We start from the raw sequence: 14,156 nt of genomic DNA, 5'->3' as shown, positions 1-14,156 counted from the left end.
AATAAAGGAATTCATTAGAATTTTGTGCAGAACTACTTCCTTCACTCTAAAGATAATAGTAAAGTACCTTAAATTGTGGATTTTTGATGTAATTAGACTGCAATCTTACTGGGTCTTGTGGCACTACTTCCTCTGATAGACACTGTACAATACCTAAAATGCATTGTGGGTTTGCAATAGATAAAGCTGTAAACTTGTGTTTTACTTGTGGATAGGTTTATTTAACCATTTGTAAATTACACTAAGTAAACAGTAAATTAATGCTTTTATTTCTATGCACATGCAATTGTTGTCAAGATACATACAGTGCTGTCAAGTCTACAGTGCAGTAACTAAGAATTTTAAGCTAACGATACCAAAACCTTTTCTAAATAGAATGTTTGAGCATTTGTTGATTGCACTGTGAGGTTTCTTTGGCATACATAATCATAAGTAGTGCTTGTTTTTTCATTCAGTTAAGATGCAGGGTTTCAAGGTGCACCCAACAGAATTCTCAAAAGGAAGTATCCATTTAAAAGAAGACAGCAAGAACAGGCAGCCTCTTGAGTGATTTTTATGAAAAATGTAGTTTAAAAGCGAGGAAGGCAGAACCTTACCACATGTAGATACTATGAAAGTCAAAACATGTAAATGGAACATGACCTTTCTTTACACCAGTCATGACCCCCTGAACCTTGGCTAACCTTGGTTAAATTCTTACTTCTTATCTATTTTCCAGTTTAAAATACTAGTGAACAAAAAACATGAAGAGAGCCTTGCTGAATTTGGTCCATAGCCTGAGGCAAAATCTCATTGCTATTTAAAACAGAAGATGAAAAACTCTTCTTTAAATTGGCTTCACCAACTTCATTGACAAATAGTTCTGTAGGAGGAAAAGAAACAATAGAGACAAAAAGATATATATGAAATACTTAAGTGTAGTTTTGTAAAAGACATGTAGGATATTAAAATATTAAGATATTAAAATGGATCAAAATTTATTCAGAGTACGGTAATTTCATTCAAAATACAGTAAAAAAGATATTTCAGACTAAAATAGATCTAGACTCCAAACTATTTTTAACTATGAAGGTTATTAACACTTCTAAAGCACTCATTTGCTTGACCTTTACTTACTAGTTTTAGTTTTACTTATTAGATTCATTTTAATGTACATTCTAATAGGTTCTAACTTAAAATCAGTTGAAACTATGTTACTTAAAAAACCAATACATCTATAAGGTTGTGTTATATATAAATCCTTATCTCCCTGCTAGAACTGAGTAGACAGAATTCCCTGCCTGAGTAAAGAGTGTGTCCTGTTGACTCATACATAAGCTAGCCTTATGCTACAACTGAAGAATAGTAACATTTAAAAATCCTTACCGGCAGTGAATAGAGGAGTACGGCTACAAACAACAATACAATTAGCAAGATGATAAGGCCTATAAAGAGCCACTTAAACCTGCGCCACACAATAAATTTCATTGTCTTGCATGGATTTGTAAACCACAGGAAGGAAGTATCTGGTCGGCTGCATTTTGAGAGAAACAAATATTAATCATACTATTAAAAACAGGGAATATTAAGTGTAAGAATATAACACATTAAAATGCTCTGGTTCTGGAGTTGAAGAAAAGATAGATAGTTGTGTAGCGTAAGACAGTGGAGTTTCAGTAAGTGCGTGCCGTTATACTGAAACCACCTTGCATTTTATCCTAACACATGCAGAAGGAAACAAGACTGGCTCCTATAAACAAAATTCTGCTAAGAATAGCTGATGTCTAATACATCACTTATTGCATGCAGATTTCGTGAAGAACTTCATGGTAGCTAGGTACTGTATTTGTCAAGCTAGTGAGAGAAAAATATCTTACTTTGGTAGATCTAATTTGGGGTTCATGTTGGGTTCATCTCTTCCTTTACCAGCTGGCCTTTCCTCAGCTTCTTTTTCATTGACAACTTCCAATGTCATTTCAACTTTACCCTTCAGAGAATGAAGCCATGTTTAACACGTGGCATAAGACAAACATCTTACTCAAACAAAGGAAAAGTACTTGTTTGGTACCTATACAGCAGAGTTTTGGATGAGCTCCGTACATATATATTTCAATTTCTATCTCAAAATACACTTGTTTCTGCACTACGACAGTATCACAACTCTGTATCATAGAATCACAAATAAAAAACCACAGCACACAAAATAGTTCTGCTAATTCATTTGTAGTTCTACTTTAAGCTATGTATTATTTTTTCCAATTTAGCAAAACCTACGCATAGGTACAAAAACAATTCTGCTTTTCTTACGGGAACAACCCACAGCCTGCATCTTTTCCCTAAGCATCTCATTTTTTATATTGTTGAAGATGATAATGTTCCTGATTATTTTTTCCTCATTTATGTAATTCCATAATAAAAATAAAGTTTAAAGGTAAAAGCATTAGAAAAAAGCAGCAGCAGAGACACTTGATAAGGCCTGATATTCTGACTAGTGGTAAGTAGTTATTTATATTATACATACATTTTAAGTACAAGGTTTAACTGCATGCTTGAATATCTTTAGTTGTTTGAGTTCGATATACTAGTGGTGAGTGAATAACTATTTTCAGATAGACCCTTGGCAATTAAAAAGAAAGCTAGGTTATAATGCTTTGGGTTTTCTGCTTGCCCTCATCATCAAGAAGCTAGTCTGGCTTTTCCAATATATAAATTATGTTGCCTGTGTATGAAAACACTTTTCATTCAAACTCTTTTCTTTAAACACATACAGGATGTGTCGTCGTTTCTTTTAAGCCATAATGTGATAAATTCGTTCACAGAATAACTCTATTGGCTGCTTTGGTGAGGTAGCATGACTCAGTCTGGTTTTAGTTCTACAGGTTAAAAAGAGATAAAAACAAAACAAAGAAACTTAAGTACTAAACTCATTTAAAAATCCTTAAAAACCAAAATTGCTGATGGAGCAAAATTCCTGAACTTGTGCCTGGAATGATCTTTTTATTCCTTCTTTGTCTTTCTGTTGAAAGCTAACAGCTAAACAGGTGACTCTTACAGTCTTTCTTGATTATTTGAAAAGCAAAGTGAGCACATTTTAGGTACTATATAAAGAAGTAATAATCATACCGCTAAAATACGGGAACCATCCTTTTCTACGTAACATGGCCACCACCCCTTCATGGATTTCTGCTCAAAGAGAGAGGCAGTCTTGTAAGCCTTCTGAGAATTATCTGTTTTGTAGTCTGGAATCATGTCTATATTGCACTTCTCTGGAACTTTTGCAGGAATGATTGTTTTATGTAAATCAAGCTCAACAAAACCTAGAAGAAAAAACATACACTGCATAACACAACCATCCAAACAGAACAGTGGTTCAGGGTGAACCTTACTTACTTCTAAATATGTTACACAGAAAGAACCTTACCAAACATGTTACATTTCTGTCTGCCTCAGTGTGTTGTGAAGCAGAGAAGTGGGCTTAAGTACAGCCTGATGCCCCCCACCTTGTTGGTGTTGAAAGCACTGGTGTTGATAAAATTGACTTAACCAGCTCCCCCCCCCCTTTTTTTTAAAGATTGCTTTTAAATGGATTCCCTCCCTAACCCTAAAGAGAAAATAACCAAATAAGGAAATATAATGGCTATGTGATTTTTGATAGTTAAACATATGATTTTGCTAACTTAAATAATGGCTATAAATCAGTGACTTGTTTTTAGCTCTTGAGGGCTACATGGTTTGCATGTAACCTAAAGACCTTTGAGCTTTCTTAACACAGGGCAGAGAACAATCCTCCACAGAGCTCTGAAGTGCTCCACAGCATACTTGAAAATTATAGAGAAATATTTCTGTGAAGAGTCATTTTTGTTTTGTGTAAGCTAGGATATTTAATCTCAAAAGTCTGTATTATGCTAAAGCAGGAGTCAGTTTCAGAGCAGAACTTTCAGTGTGTCAGTGTTTGGAGATACGTCTCCTTACAAAGACAAGTAACTGTGAAGGACTTCCGTTTTCCTCTGTGTGTTACGCAGTTAAATGATACTGTCTAAGAGGAAATACCACCCAGTAAGCAAGCAGTCTCAATGAAATCCCCACTGTTGTTGCTTTTCATTGAATGTGCCTGAAGGCCTGCCTCAGAGATATTGAAAGATTCTGAATTAATAAAGGTACAAAGTAGATTGCTTAACTTAATTACAGCCTTATGTAAATACTATTACTTAGAACTGAACTATTCTTAACTAATTTTACTTTAGAAGCAAAGTAAGTTTTCATACACATTATCTTCCCACTCACATTTTGTGATAGAGCTTATATGAATGGAAAAGTAGCATGGTTTACCTGCAAGTAGGCTTTTACTCGTTTATACATGAGCATAAGTGACATTGTACAATGTGTGAGAGTAGAAATGTACCTGCATGCTCAGTGGCCCACTTTGAAAACGTAGTTCTTATGCAATAATTTTAAATTGTTCATTTTTATCTCTTGGTTTGAGATGTCAATAATTCCTTTTTTTAAATAAGCCTTACCCAGATAGTCATCCAAGGAGAACTTGTCATTATCCCATATCTGAATGATCAGCTTGGGTGGGATTCTGAATTCTGTCTTGTCCAGACTCCAGAAATGCTCCTAGGAGTTAAAAAAACAAAAACAAAAACGAAGCAGCTTCTAAGAATTACATATGAAACTTCAAGGCTGTGATCTGTTCCTACTTGTGAATTCTAAGGGAGGGGGATGAGTAAGGGGGTGGGAAGGAGAGAATTAAGGATGTTATCTTGCCCTTGCTAAGAGGAAACTCTTGTTGTCAAGGTGTTTTTCCTTGCTCAAAGGCAAAATTGAACCTGTACACAATAGCAGTTTGACGAATGTATGTAGAATTGAGCCAAACTGCCTCTTCCGATATGTACATACAATAAGACAGATTTATCAGACTAATTACAACCTGAACTTTAAGTACTGGGATCTTCAGAAATACCTACCTTTTTAGAAACTGTACACAGTTGCTCTGCTGGAAGATAGTCAAAAGGAAAAACAAATCTCCAGTTAAAGTTCCCTTCACCATCCAATGATCGGTAGTGAACATCTGTTTTCTGCTTGTTTTCTTCATTACCAGGCATCCATCTGAAAGTAATGGGCAGATGTGTCAGGTGTTTGCAGTGGAACTACACCAGCACTTGTTTGTGCCACAACCATGTCATTAAGTGGTTGCAAATAAGCCAGAAGTAGTGTGTCACAGAGGGCTGGGGAGTCTTCTACAGACCTTCTCAGTTTGGTTCCAATCTGGCGCTGTAAATAGGCATGTCTGAAGTGAACCTTTAGTCTATCAAGACCAGTTCTCCATTAGTGCTGATTTTTTTTTTTGAGATTAGATTGACAAGCCTAGTACTATCTTCCTGTGATTTCTAATGAATTGCTTAGATTAAGACTAGGAAACTCAACACGTAAGATTCCAGGGAATAAATGCAGCACCAAATCTAACTGACTGTTGTTTCAGTTGCATCCCATCTCAAGAGATGTTTTTTTAAAATGAGGCTAATTTCTGGGATTTTTCATAAAGCACAGCCAGTTAATGAGTTATCTCATAATACTTCCATATCTGTCTGAGGTAAACAGCATGTCAGAGGGTGCAGTATGCACAGATAGCTGCTTTGCCTATGATATTTAAGGGGAACTTCACTTAACCCTATGGCCACAACTGGGGGCTAGTGCTGGCCTAAGTCAGGAGATGAATACACATGCAGTGATGCAGTTCACAGCCCATTACCTCATGTCCTGAAATTGCAAAGCCAAAAGATTTAGGCATTTAAGTTTGGGTGCAATACTCTGCAAACTTGGCTGGGCAGCTTTACAATCCAGTTGGTGTGTGTAAAGCCAGCAGGCTACTTCTGTATCCTGTTCCCCAGCACTGTCAGTTCTGGAGTCAGCTTGGCTGAAGTCAACAAATCATCATTGATACCCATGGTGTAGACATTCCCAGGACATTCTGAACCTCATTCATTTGTAAATGTTACAAGATAGGGTGCTCCTACCCCTTCACATAGATGTCACTCATTTCTTCCCCAGTGATACTCTTTTCATCCAGAAGGACATCTTTGGTGTTCCAGACAATTACCCGCAAGATATACCTAGGAGGGAAGATATTTGGGGAAAGACAGTTGAAGTGACTTTGTCAGGGCAGCCAGATGGTATGCAGCATACACATATACTCACTTCTTGGCTTTTCGGGGAGTGATGTTGAAGGGAGGGCCTGGAGGTCCTAAGCTTTTGGGGAAAACATCAACCCACATTTGGAGCTTTCCCTGTATCAGTGGAGAAATTGGATGAGGGACTGTTTGTTGCATACATGTTTGTCATGGTAATTCCACGGTACTGCTATTTACATCCCTAGTACTGACTTCTAGCCACAGAGCAAAGCTCACTCCTGTTACTAAACCCAATGTCAAATCTTCTACACACTTCAGATGATAGGAGCAAACCCAGTCCTTTCTGTTCTGCTAGAGATGTAACTCCTAGTGTTTCAGGGCAAGTTAGGTGCCTAAATAGTTCTTACTCTCTAGGTCCAAGTTTTTGTTCTCTCAGAAGTTATAGCACAAATATCAAACATGGCCTGTACTTTGCAGAAGGTGGCCTACCCCAAGTAGCTGATCAGTCCCCTTAACTACGTGAGATTATTCTTCTGTGCAAGGCAACCACTGCTGATTTTTCCACCCTATTTTTCAACTGCAAGCCTATACTTTATTCTTGCAAGATGACTTATCTGGTTGATACTGGACACTTTTTTTTTTTTTTTTAAACAACCACCAATAAACCAAAACAAAGAAAAAAGCCACTAGTTAATCAATAAATTCTGGAAAACAAAGGCTAATATTTATTCCTCTCTAACAGAGTGGTCCAATATAAGCCATCCGCTTCAAACTAGCATCTCTGGACCTTGTGGAGAACCAAGTTTTCATTTTTTGAAAGCAGCTACAAAACTCTTCACGCAGGCTCCCTCCTTTATTGTTGGCATGCTATTAAATGTATATTCCAGTTCATTTCAGTAACAAAGTAATAAATCATTCCCAATTCCCACTCTGTCAGTGTCCAAGATCATCATTTGTGGTTCATAACAGCAGAACATAACTGCGTTATGTTGTGTTTCTAATCTAACCTGCTTTAGTTTCTCAGCCAAGCAACACTATCTTGTATTATCACTACAAAGCTACACCACTATCTCAGTGGTACCACCTTACTGACTATGTCTATTTATAGCAACATAGTAAATCTAGGAATGTTCTATTTCTGCATCTGAGAAACCCAAAGTAAAACCAGTTTATAGTACCTGTGAGATGTTGGGCTGAAAGGTGCTGTACAAGGTCCTTGTCTCCACATGTTCCGGTACCAAGCCCTGGGTTCTGAGGATATGAAGGGCTAGCCGCTCCTCGCCTGGACCCAGATGCTGATGCAGTATTTTGTTAGCTTCTGAAATAAAAGGAATGGAACAGAATGGACTCATGACCCAGACTTGGAACTTTTTTTAAATTTAAAATCAGATATTTAAGCACCAAGGAGTCAAAGATTTTTTTCTCTTTTTCTAAAAATAATTGAGAAGTTTTATATTTATATAAGTGTTAATTTAAAAGAGAAATATATAATAAAGAAGCTCACCAACTTCCTCCAAACTATAGTCTCGTCCTCCGTAGTTAATTCTTCTACCGTTTTCAGAGAGCACCGGAGGAGCATAGCCTTTAAACCTGGCTATATTTTGCAACATCTGTGTTGGTTTTAGTTGATCACGCCAGGTATTCACACCTGAGCTTTAGGAAAGAAACAAAAACACATCCTAAAATTGTTAAAAATTTAGGGCATTTCCCAGTTATATAAAATGTATTTATTAATTTTATATCAATTCATAATGGGCAGCACTACCTGGCCAGATTGACCACTTGATTTTGAGATGATGGTTTGAGACAGTGGTTTAATTCCATACCAGCACAATTAACATTCAAGACAGTACTTTTTTCTTTATATACCAAAATATCTAATGCTAACAGATACTTTCATGTTTATTCCCATGAGCAGGTCAGAAAATTCTGGTAAGTGCATGTTCTCTGTACAGAAACAACACACATTACTGTACAAAGAGAAGATTAAAATGTTTGAAGTCATGTTTTTTAGAGTCAAAACTCTTCTGAAGACTTTGCAGCTTTACTTGGAATTCAGATGATTCAGTGAGCACAACAACCAACCACAGCATTGTTTTTCACCAAATAATTAAGATGAAGAAAGTCCAGGTTTATTACAGTGACTGGAGGCTAGATCTTACATATAAAACTTTCAGTAGACAAAATGTGACTTACACGCAATACTGTTGTGGGATGCCACAATGAGATCCATATCGAGAAAGGAATCTGTTCTCAAGATCAATGATGGTTTCGCCTACTTTTTCATCACGAGTCAGCATGTCATAGTCATAGACTGAAATTTTCAGATCCTTTTCTTGAGGTAAGAAGCAGCTGAGTTCATACATTCTAAATATAAAAATGTCCAGTTAACACTATTGCTTAAAAAGTTTATTTTTGAGAAATGACATTTACAAGATGTTAAAGGGACATTTTCAATACTGATAAACCTAGAAGTAGTTACACAATGCTTTACTTTGTATTTGCACCCATTAATAAATCTGTTTGTGCTCCTGTGGATATTACATACTTGCCTTCTGCAGAATGTATTACTTAGATGTTTTCTGTGCAACAGCTTGAATTGGGACTGAGCTAGTGGGGCTCTGTCAGACACTCTGTAAAAAGCATGACTGTTTAATCAACTTTCAGATTTTTTACCATAATACATACATGTTTGGAGCCTTAAAAAATATGGCCTAAGTGTTTAGCTTCTGCAACTAGAAGGGATTATCCTATCATCTAGTTTTTCTATATAAAACTGACTGTAGAGTTTTTTCAAATTAATTCTCTGAGTTTACTTTCAAAATATTGAGCCTCATCGTTTCCACTGCTGCTGAATGCATTAACCTTGGGGAAAAGTATTCCACTGGTTAATTATTCTCAGTATATTTTTTTTGTTTATTTCTACTCTGACTTTTTAACTTTGACTTCCAGGGTCGTTACTGAAAAAATGCTGAAATTTTGAAGTTAGTTTTCACATGTAATCAAAATACCCTATTTATCTTTCTCTTTGCATAGGCTAAACAATTGAACTCCTGGAACACTTCATTGTAAAGCATGCTGTCCAAACCCTTCATAATCCTTACAGCCTCTCTCTGTTAACTTTCTAATTTATCAAAATCCTCCAACTCTGGACAATTTCATTGTTAAGTATAAAGAAAATGTAACTTCTACGTTTCTAATTAGTATTTTTGTTTATGTACTTCAAAGATAGCATTAGCCTTTGAAGCCAGTACCAACATACTGGGAATTCATCTTCAGGTGATTATTCATCATGACAGTCAAGTGGTTTTCAGTTAAAACCTTTTTATATTTTTCAAGCATGTTTCATTGTTCCTGTACACATAACATATGCAGTTTTAAGGTATACATTGTTTACTTTTGTCCAGTTTGCACACGTGATACACAAAGTCTACAGACTAGCCAAACACCTAAGCTGTCCAATGATTTCAAAGAGAGAATATGGTAAAACATCATTGGAAATGCCTTAGGCAATTTTTGTCCCAGTAAATTGTTACTATACAACTGTGAGTACAGTATTGAATATTTAAAATGATGGTTTATCTTATTTGATGACATTATTGGAAAATAATGTGAAAGCATTCTAAAATACAGTAAATAAAAAATACAAAAAAATTGTTACCTGCCAAAAATTGGGTTGAGCGTATTGGGCACATAATTATCTCTGTCTTCAATTACTTTTTTATTTAGGGTTATTTTTATATAAGGATCACACTATTTAGAAATAAAAAGAAAAAATTTGGTTAAGAATTAGTTATCAGTATGTTAACTTTCTTCTTTAAAATATATTACAGCAGAGTTAGCTCACAAACATAAAAACACAGAGTCTCACCAGCCCATTATTATCCTGAGGCTGAAGCTGCAAAGCTCGAACAATATAAATTCGCACAATACATTCCTGAGGTCCACTGTCCGGTAGCTCACGGAACTGGCGAGGAGGAGCTGGAATAGTAGGATCATCAGGTAACGCATAGATTTTAAAGGACCCCTAAAAATAACATACATTAAAAACTCAGTCAAGATAAACTTAGAAAAGTCACTCTAACAATATTTGGTTTTCTTATTTATCGTATGCATACAGTCCATTTTTACATAGGAATAGCAAAATTATGGCCTAATCCACAGCCCTTTAAAAGTCTTTTCTTCAACTTTAGTGAACTTTGGATAAGATCTACCACAAAGGTAAAGTCAGACCCTTATCTGATTTAAATCAATATAGCTTTTTTCATTTCAACAGAATTACTCAATTTGCTCCAGCTGAGAATCCATAACATACTTCATTTTTATCTCCAATATATCGTTTCATGTGATTTTTTTTAAACATACAAACAACGTTAACATTATTTTCATCTTTAAAAGCCACAGACAGAGTCTCAGAAATAGTAGAAAATTTCTTTCTCAGAGTCATTCTATAAATGCACTGTGCTGAGCATGTCTGCAGGTGAAATCTTGGCCCTGTTCAGCAGGGTATCGGGGAAGGTTCTGTCCACAGGTATCAGGAAAGCTTACGGTAATAGAAATGATATTTCTTGTAAATTAATGTGTGTATCACATTTAGAGTGAGCAATTTGCAGTGCGGTCCCTTTCTTGAACAAAAAGGGGCCTGAACCTAAGCATTTAAGAGCACTTGTTAACCATATTAAAGCATGCATCCCTGTTTAACTTTGTAAGCTTAAATGCTTGCATGCAGACTTGCTTACTGATAACCACTTACAGAGAAATGACTATATCCAGCATTTGGCAGTTTCCCATTACCTGAAATTTACCTTAAATTCCCCTACCACTGAGGGATCATCACTGTCCTCAGATTTGCCTCTGTACAGCTTAAATGTATCGCAGAAGTCTGTTAAGCCATTAAATTCAGGTACCTTTTCCAATTCACAGTCATACACCTTTAAAAAAAAGGGGGGGGGGAATGACAACATTTAGAAATTACCATATATATGAGCTCCATCAGGGTGGTAGTTCAATAATGTATGCTTGATGGTATATCTTAACGAACCAAAGCATTTGGGACTTTCTATTTTTGTATCTAAGTGGAAGGGAAGATTCATTTAGGTCTTGTTAAAAACAGAATAAATAGCACTTCCCAATCTTATCTTTACTTTCTTCATTAGGAGTATTAGATGAGAATTGAAAGTGGTCTGGCTTCAGCTTTTAGCCAATAGACCATGAAAGTTACTGCTCTCTGGCTGTGTTCTTACTTTTTCAGTGTTTATGTTTTCAGTTCTGGGATCTGCCTGACACCCAAAACACTCAAGAGTAAAATTCTATTTGACCAAAGGTTATGCTGAGCATTTAATACATCTCTTGAATTAGTGTGGTTAAGCAGAGAAGCAGCAAAGATTTCTGGAAACCTTCATTTCACCACGTGAATTAATAATAGACTTTTATATGTAATCATGTACAGTTAGATTTTGAAAAGAGCATAAAAAAAAAAAAAAAAAGTACAGCTCTGAGGTTTTAGGCCTGTAAACTTTGACAAACGTTCCTTTATTTTATTCTGAGCAATACCTTTAAAGTGTCATATCCTTTTTTAATATACTGTCCACATTTTTCAGGTTCTCCTACCGAAGCATAAAATTTGCTCCACCAATCAACAATTTCTTCCTCCTTAAAAACAAACAAATGAAGTCTTTTATTGGGAGATAAGAATGACTCAATGTCATCCATTCCAGCTTCTCCTATAACATGCTGTACAGTAGAAACAATGAATAATTAAGCACACTCAAACTTGCTATAAATCAAGGAATATTAAAGTTCCTCAGAGAGAAAGAAAATTAGAGTGTAAATGTTAAGGCTGAAGAGATGCAATTTCTCTTACGCAGGTTCAGATGTCTAGTCTATAATCCAGCTGTGTGTCTATATTCAACAGATAGATAGCCATCTCGAGATCAGTTTATTACTGATCTCTGGAGATGGCTATCTATCTCAAAGGACTGAATTCTGGAGGCTTATACATGTCTTCTGTCTTGAGGTACTCTAGCATAGCCTACCCACCTAATTTTTAGATGGCTTAAGTCAGAGGAAGTGATTCCATTCAAAATACCTCATTAAACACAGAGGATTTAGGGTACTAGTTCAGGCTTCCTGTCTATCCAGTCTAGTACTGTGCCATTAGCAGCAGTTGCTACTTGCTTCATTTTTTTTTCTTGAATTTATACTTAGCCAGAGTAGTCGTCGTCTTGGCTGCTGAGGAGAAACACCATCATACTTAGAATTCATTACAGAAATTCCATTAGTGCAAGTAGTAACTATAGTGAGCGTGTTGGAAAAATTTTCCCTGTGGGATAAATCAGCTAGTCTGTTTTCAGCTAAGATTCTCATTTATTTCAGTAGTGTTGCAATGTAACAACACTGGGATAGATCTGTAACTGCTCTAAACATATACTGTTCTCTGAAAGCCAGCAGAGATCTTCTGTACCCTGACAAAATCTTGTCCACTGATGTCAGTAGGTCTACCTTAATGTTTATCAAATGCAGTTGGAAAGAAAGAGCAGTGAAGTCTTTAATTCTGAAAAATAATACTTAAATGATCTAAGAATCTATACATTCCACTAAGTGTGCATTCCTGTTTTTATGTATTTTTTTATTATTATTATTTTTAAGACCAATACTCACTTCTTTCAACAGATTATTATTTTCTGTATTTATCCATAGGAATTACACAATTATTTCCCCCGGAAACATACTCCAATTTGTAATACTGTTCATTCATTGTGTAAGTTTGAAAAAAAAAATCTTAATATTTGGATTTATAGAGATTCTTAAAGTATTATACAGAATGTGAGGGTTTTTGAATATCTGGGTGGTGCTGTTTCAGTTTTGCATAATTTTCCTGTATTTCCTATTGTACAAATTGCTGGTAGATTTTATAACAAACATTTTCAGAAATTACTATTCTCCTCTCCCCCTTAAAAATGTCAGTATTAAAAGGCAGTATTAATATTCTGATTTGCAATTGCAGATCTTATTTACAAGAAAGCAAGGTGTTGATTTTTAATAGTAGTATACATTACCTTTTCTGTAAGCTGCTCAGAAGAATCAATTCATAAAAAAGACAGAAACAAAGGTTAAGATACAAGTCATAACATTTTACACAATTAAAAAAAGGTTTTTTTTAACAAAACTTTGTATGTAAATTAACTTATTAACACCAGTAATTTATAAATACTTTTGAAGAATATTCAGACCCCATGTGTTTTTTTTTTTTTTCCTCTGCTTTCAGCACCATCTAGATATTAAACTGGACTACGTAGATAACAAAAAAAAAGTTTTATGGGACTGTAGGACTTTATAGCCCTGTGCTTTATTCTTTTTTATTCACATAACAAAGCAAAAAAGAGAGAAACTTGGTTTTCGTCTTTAATCACTGCAGTGTTTCAACTTTGGATTCTATTTACTGATTTCCACACTACCAACATCCACTGTTTTCGTCTGTGGTTGCAAAAAGCACAGGATCTGCCCGACCTATTTCAGACAAAAATGTGTTTGCGAGTACTTACAAAACAATTGACTCTATTCCAGAGATTCTTTTCCAAACAAATTTCACACACACAAATTGAAGTCATTTTTGCACCTTATGAATATTTACTTCTTTATTAAAAAAAATTCCTAATGCTCAACAGCCTTTTCCTTTCTGCTATCATTTTGCAGTTGTTTACAGGCTGTGGAATTTCAGGAGTCTGAAAAAATGTGAAAAAATTTAAAGTACAGGAACAAGTATTACGTGTCTACAAATTTATTAGTATAAGTGCAGTAACAATCTGCACAGTCCAAAATGCTTCACTTGTTAAATCACAGATACCGTAATTATGACCAGATATTCCATTAAGAGCAAGCATTATGCATTCCATTTGGAAGCAATGATTAGCAAGAGTGATTTGCGCTAGTGTTTATGTATTATCCATGTGGTTTAATTTAATGGCATGATCTTTAATTTTTGTGCAAAGCAAAAGAAATATGAAAAACAGTTTACAAGTACAAACCAAATGCATCAATAGATCA

General features: G+C 35.4%; 1 protein-coding gene across 2 annotated transcripts in view; it reads right to left on the bottom strand.

The window, feature by feature from the left end:
• Nucleotides 1-246: 246 nt before the first annotated feature.
• MYOF (myoferlin) overlaps nucleotides 247-14,156 on the bottom strand; it is a 76,254-nt gene continuing 62,344 nt past the window's right edge. For both annotated transcript variants that reach the window (XM_013951142.2, XM_013951144.2), the window contains exons 39-54: nucleotides 13,169-13,180; nucleotides 11,664-11,762; nucleotides 10,916-11,041; nucleotides 9,982-10,137; nucleotides 9,772-9,863; nucleotides 8,307-8,477; nucleotides 7,615-7,763; nucleotides 7,289-7,428; nucleotides 6,178-6,266; nucleotides 5,997-6,092; nucleotides 4,947-5,088; nucleotides 4,497-4,596; nucleotides 3,103-3,296; nucleotides 1,857-1,966; nucleotides 1,366-1,513; nucleotides 247-862 (exon numbers count right to left, since the gene is read on the bottom strand). In XM_013951142.2, the coding sequence (XP_013806596.2) occupies nucleotides 827-862; nucleotides 1,366-1,513; nucleotides 1,857-1,966; nucleotides 3,103-3,296; nucleotides 4,497-4,596; nucleotides 4,947-5,088; nucleotides 5,997-6,092; nucleotides 6,178-6,266; nucleotides 7,289-7,428; nucleotides 7,615-7,763; nucleotides 8,307-8,477; nucleotides 9,772-9,863; nucleotides 9,982-10,137; nucleotides 10,916-11,041; nucleotides 11,664-11,762; nucleotides 13,169-13,180 (1,860 nt within the window). In that variant the 3' untranslated portion in view covers nucleotides 247-826. The remainder of the gene's footprint in view (nucleotides 863-1,365; nucleotides 1,514-1,856; nucleotides 1,967-3,102; nucleotides 3,297-4,496; nucleotides 4,597-4,946; nucleotides 5,089-5,996; nucleotides 6,093-6,177; nucleotides 6,267-7,288; nucleotides 7,429-7,614; nucleotides 7,764-8,306; nucleotides 8,478-9,771; nucleotides 9,864-9,981; nucleotides 10,138-10,915; nucleotides 11,042-11,663; nucleotides 11,763-13,168; nucleotides 13,181-14,156) is intronic.

This window comes from Apteryx mantelli, chromosome 7 (genome assembly GCF_036417845.1).
Source record: "Apteryx mantelli isolate bAptMan1 chromosome 7, bAptMan1.hap1, whole genome shotgun sequence".
NCBI lineage: Eukaryota > Metazoa > Chordata > Aves > Apterygiformes > Apterygidae > Apteryx > Apteryx mantelli.
This window is presented reverse-complemented; position numbering and strand designations above follow the sequence as displayed.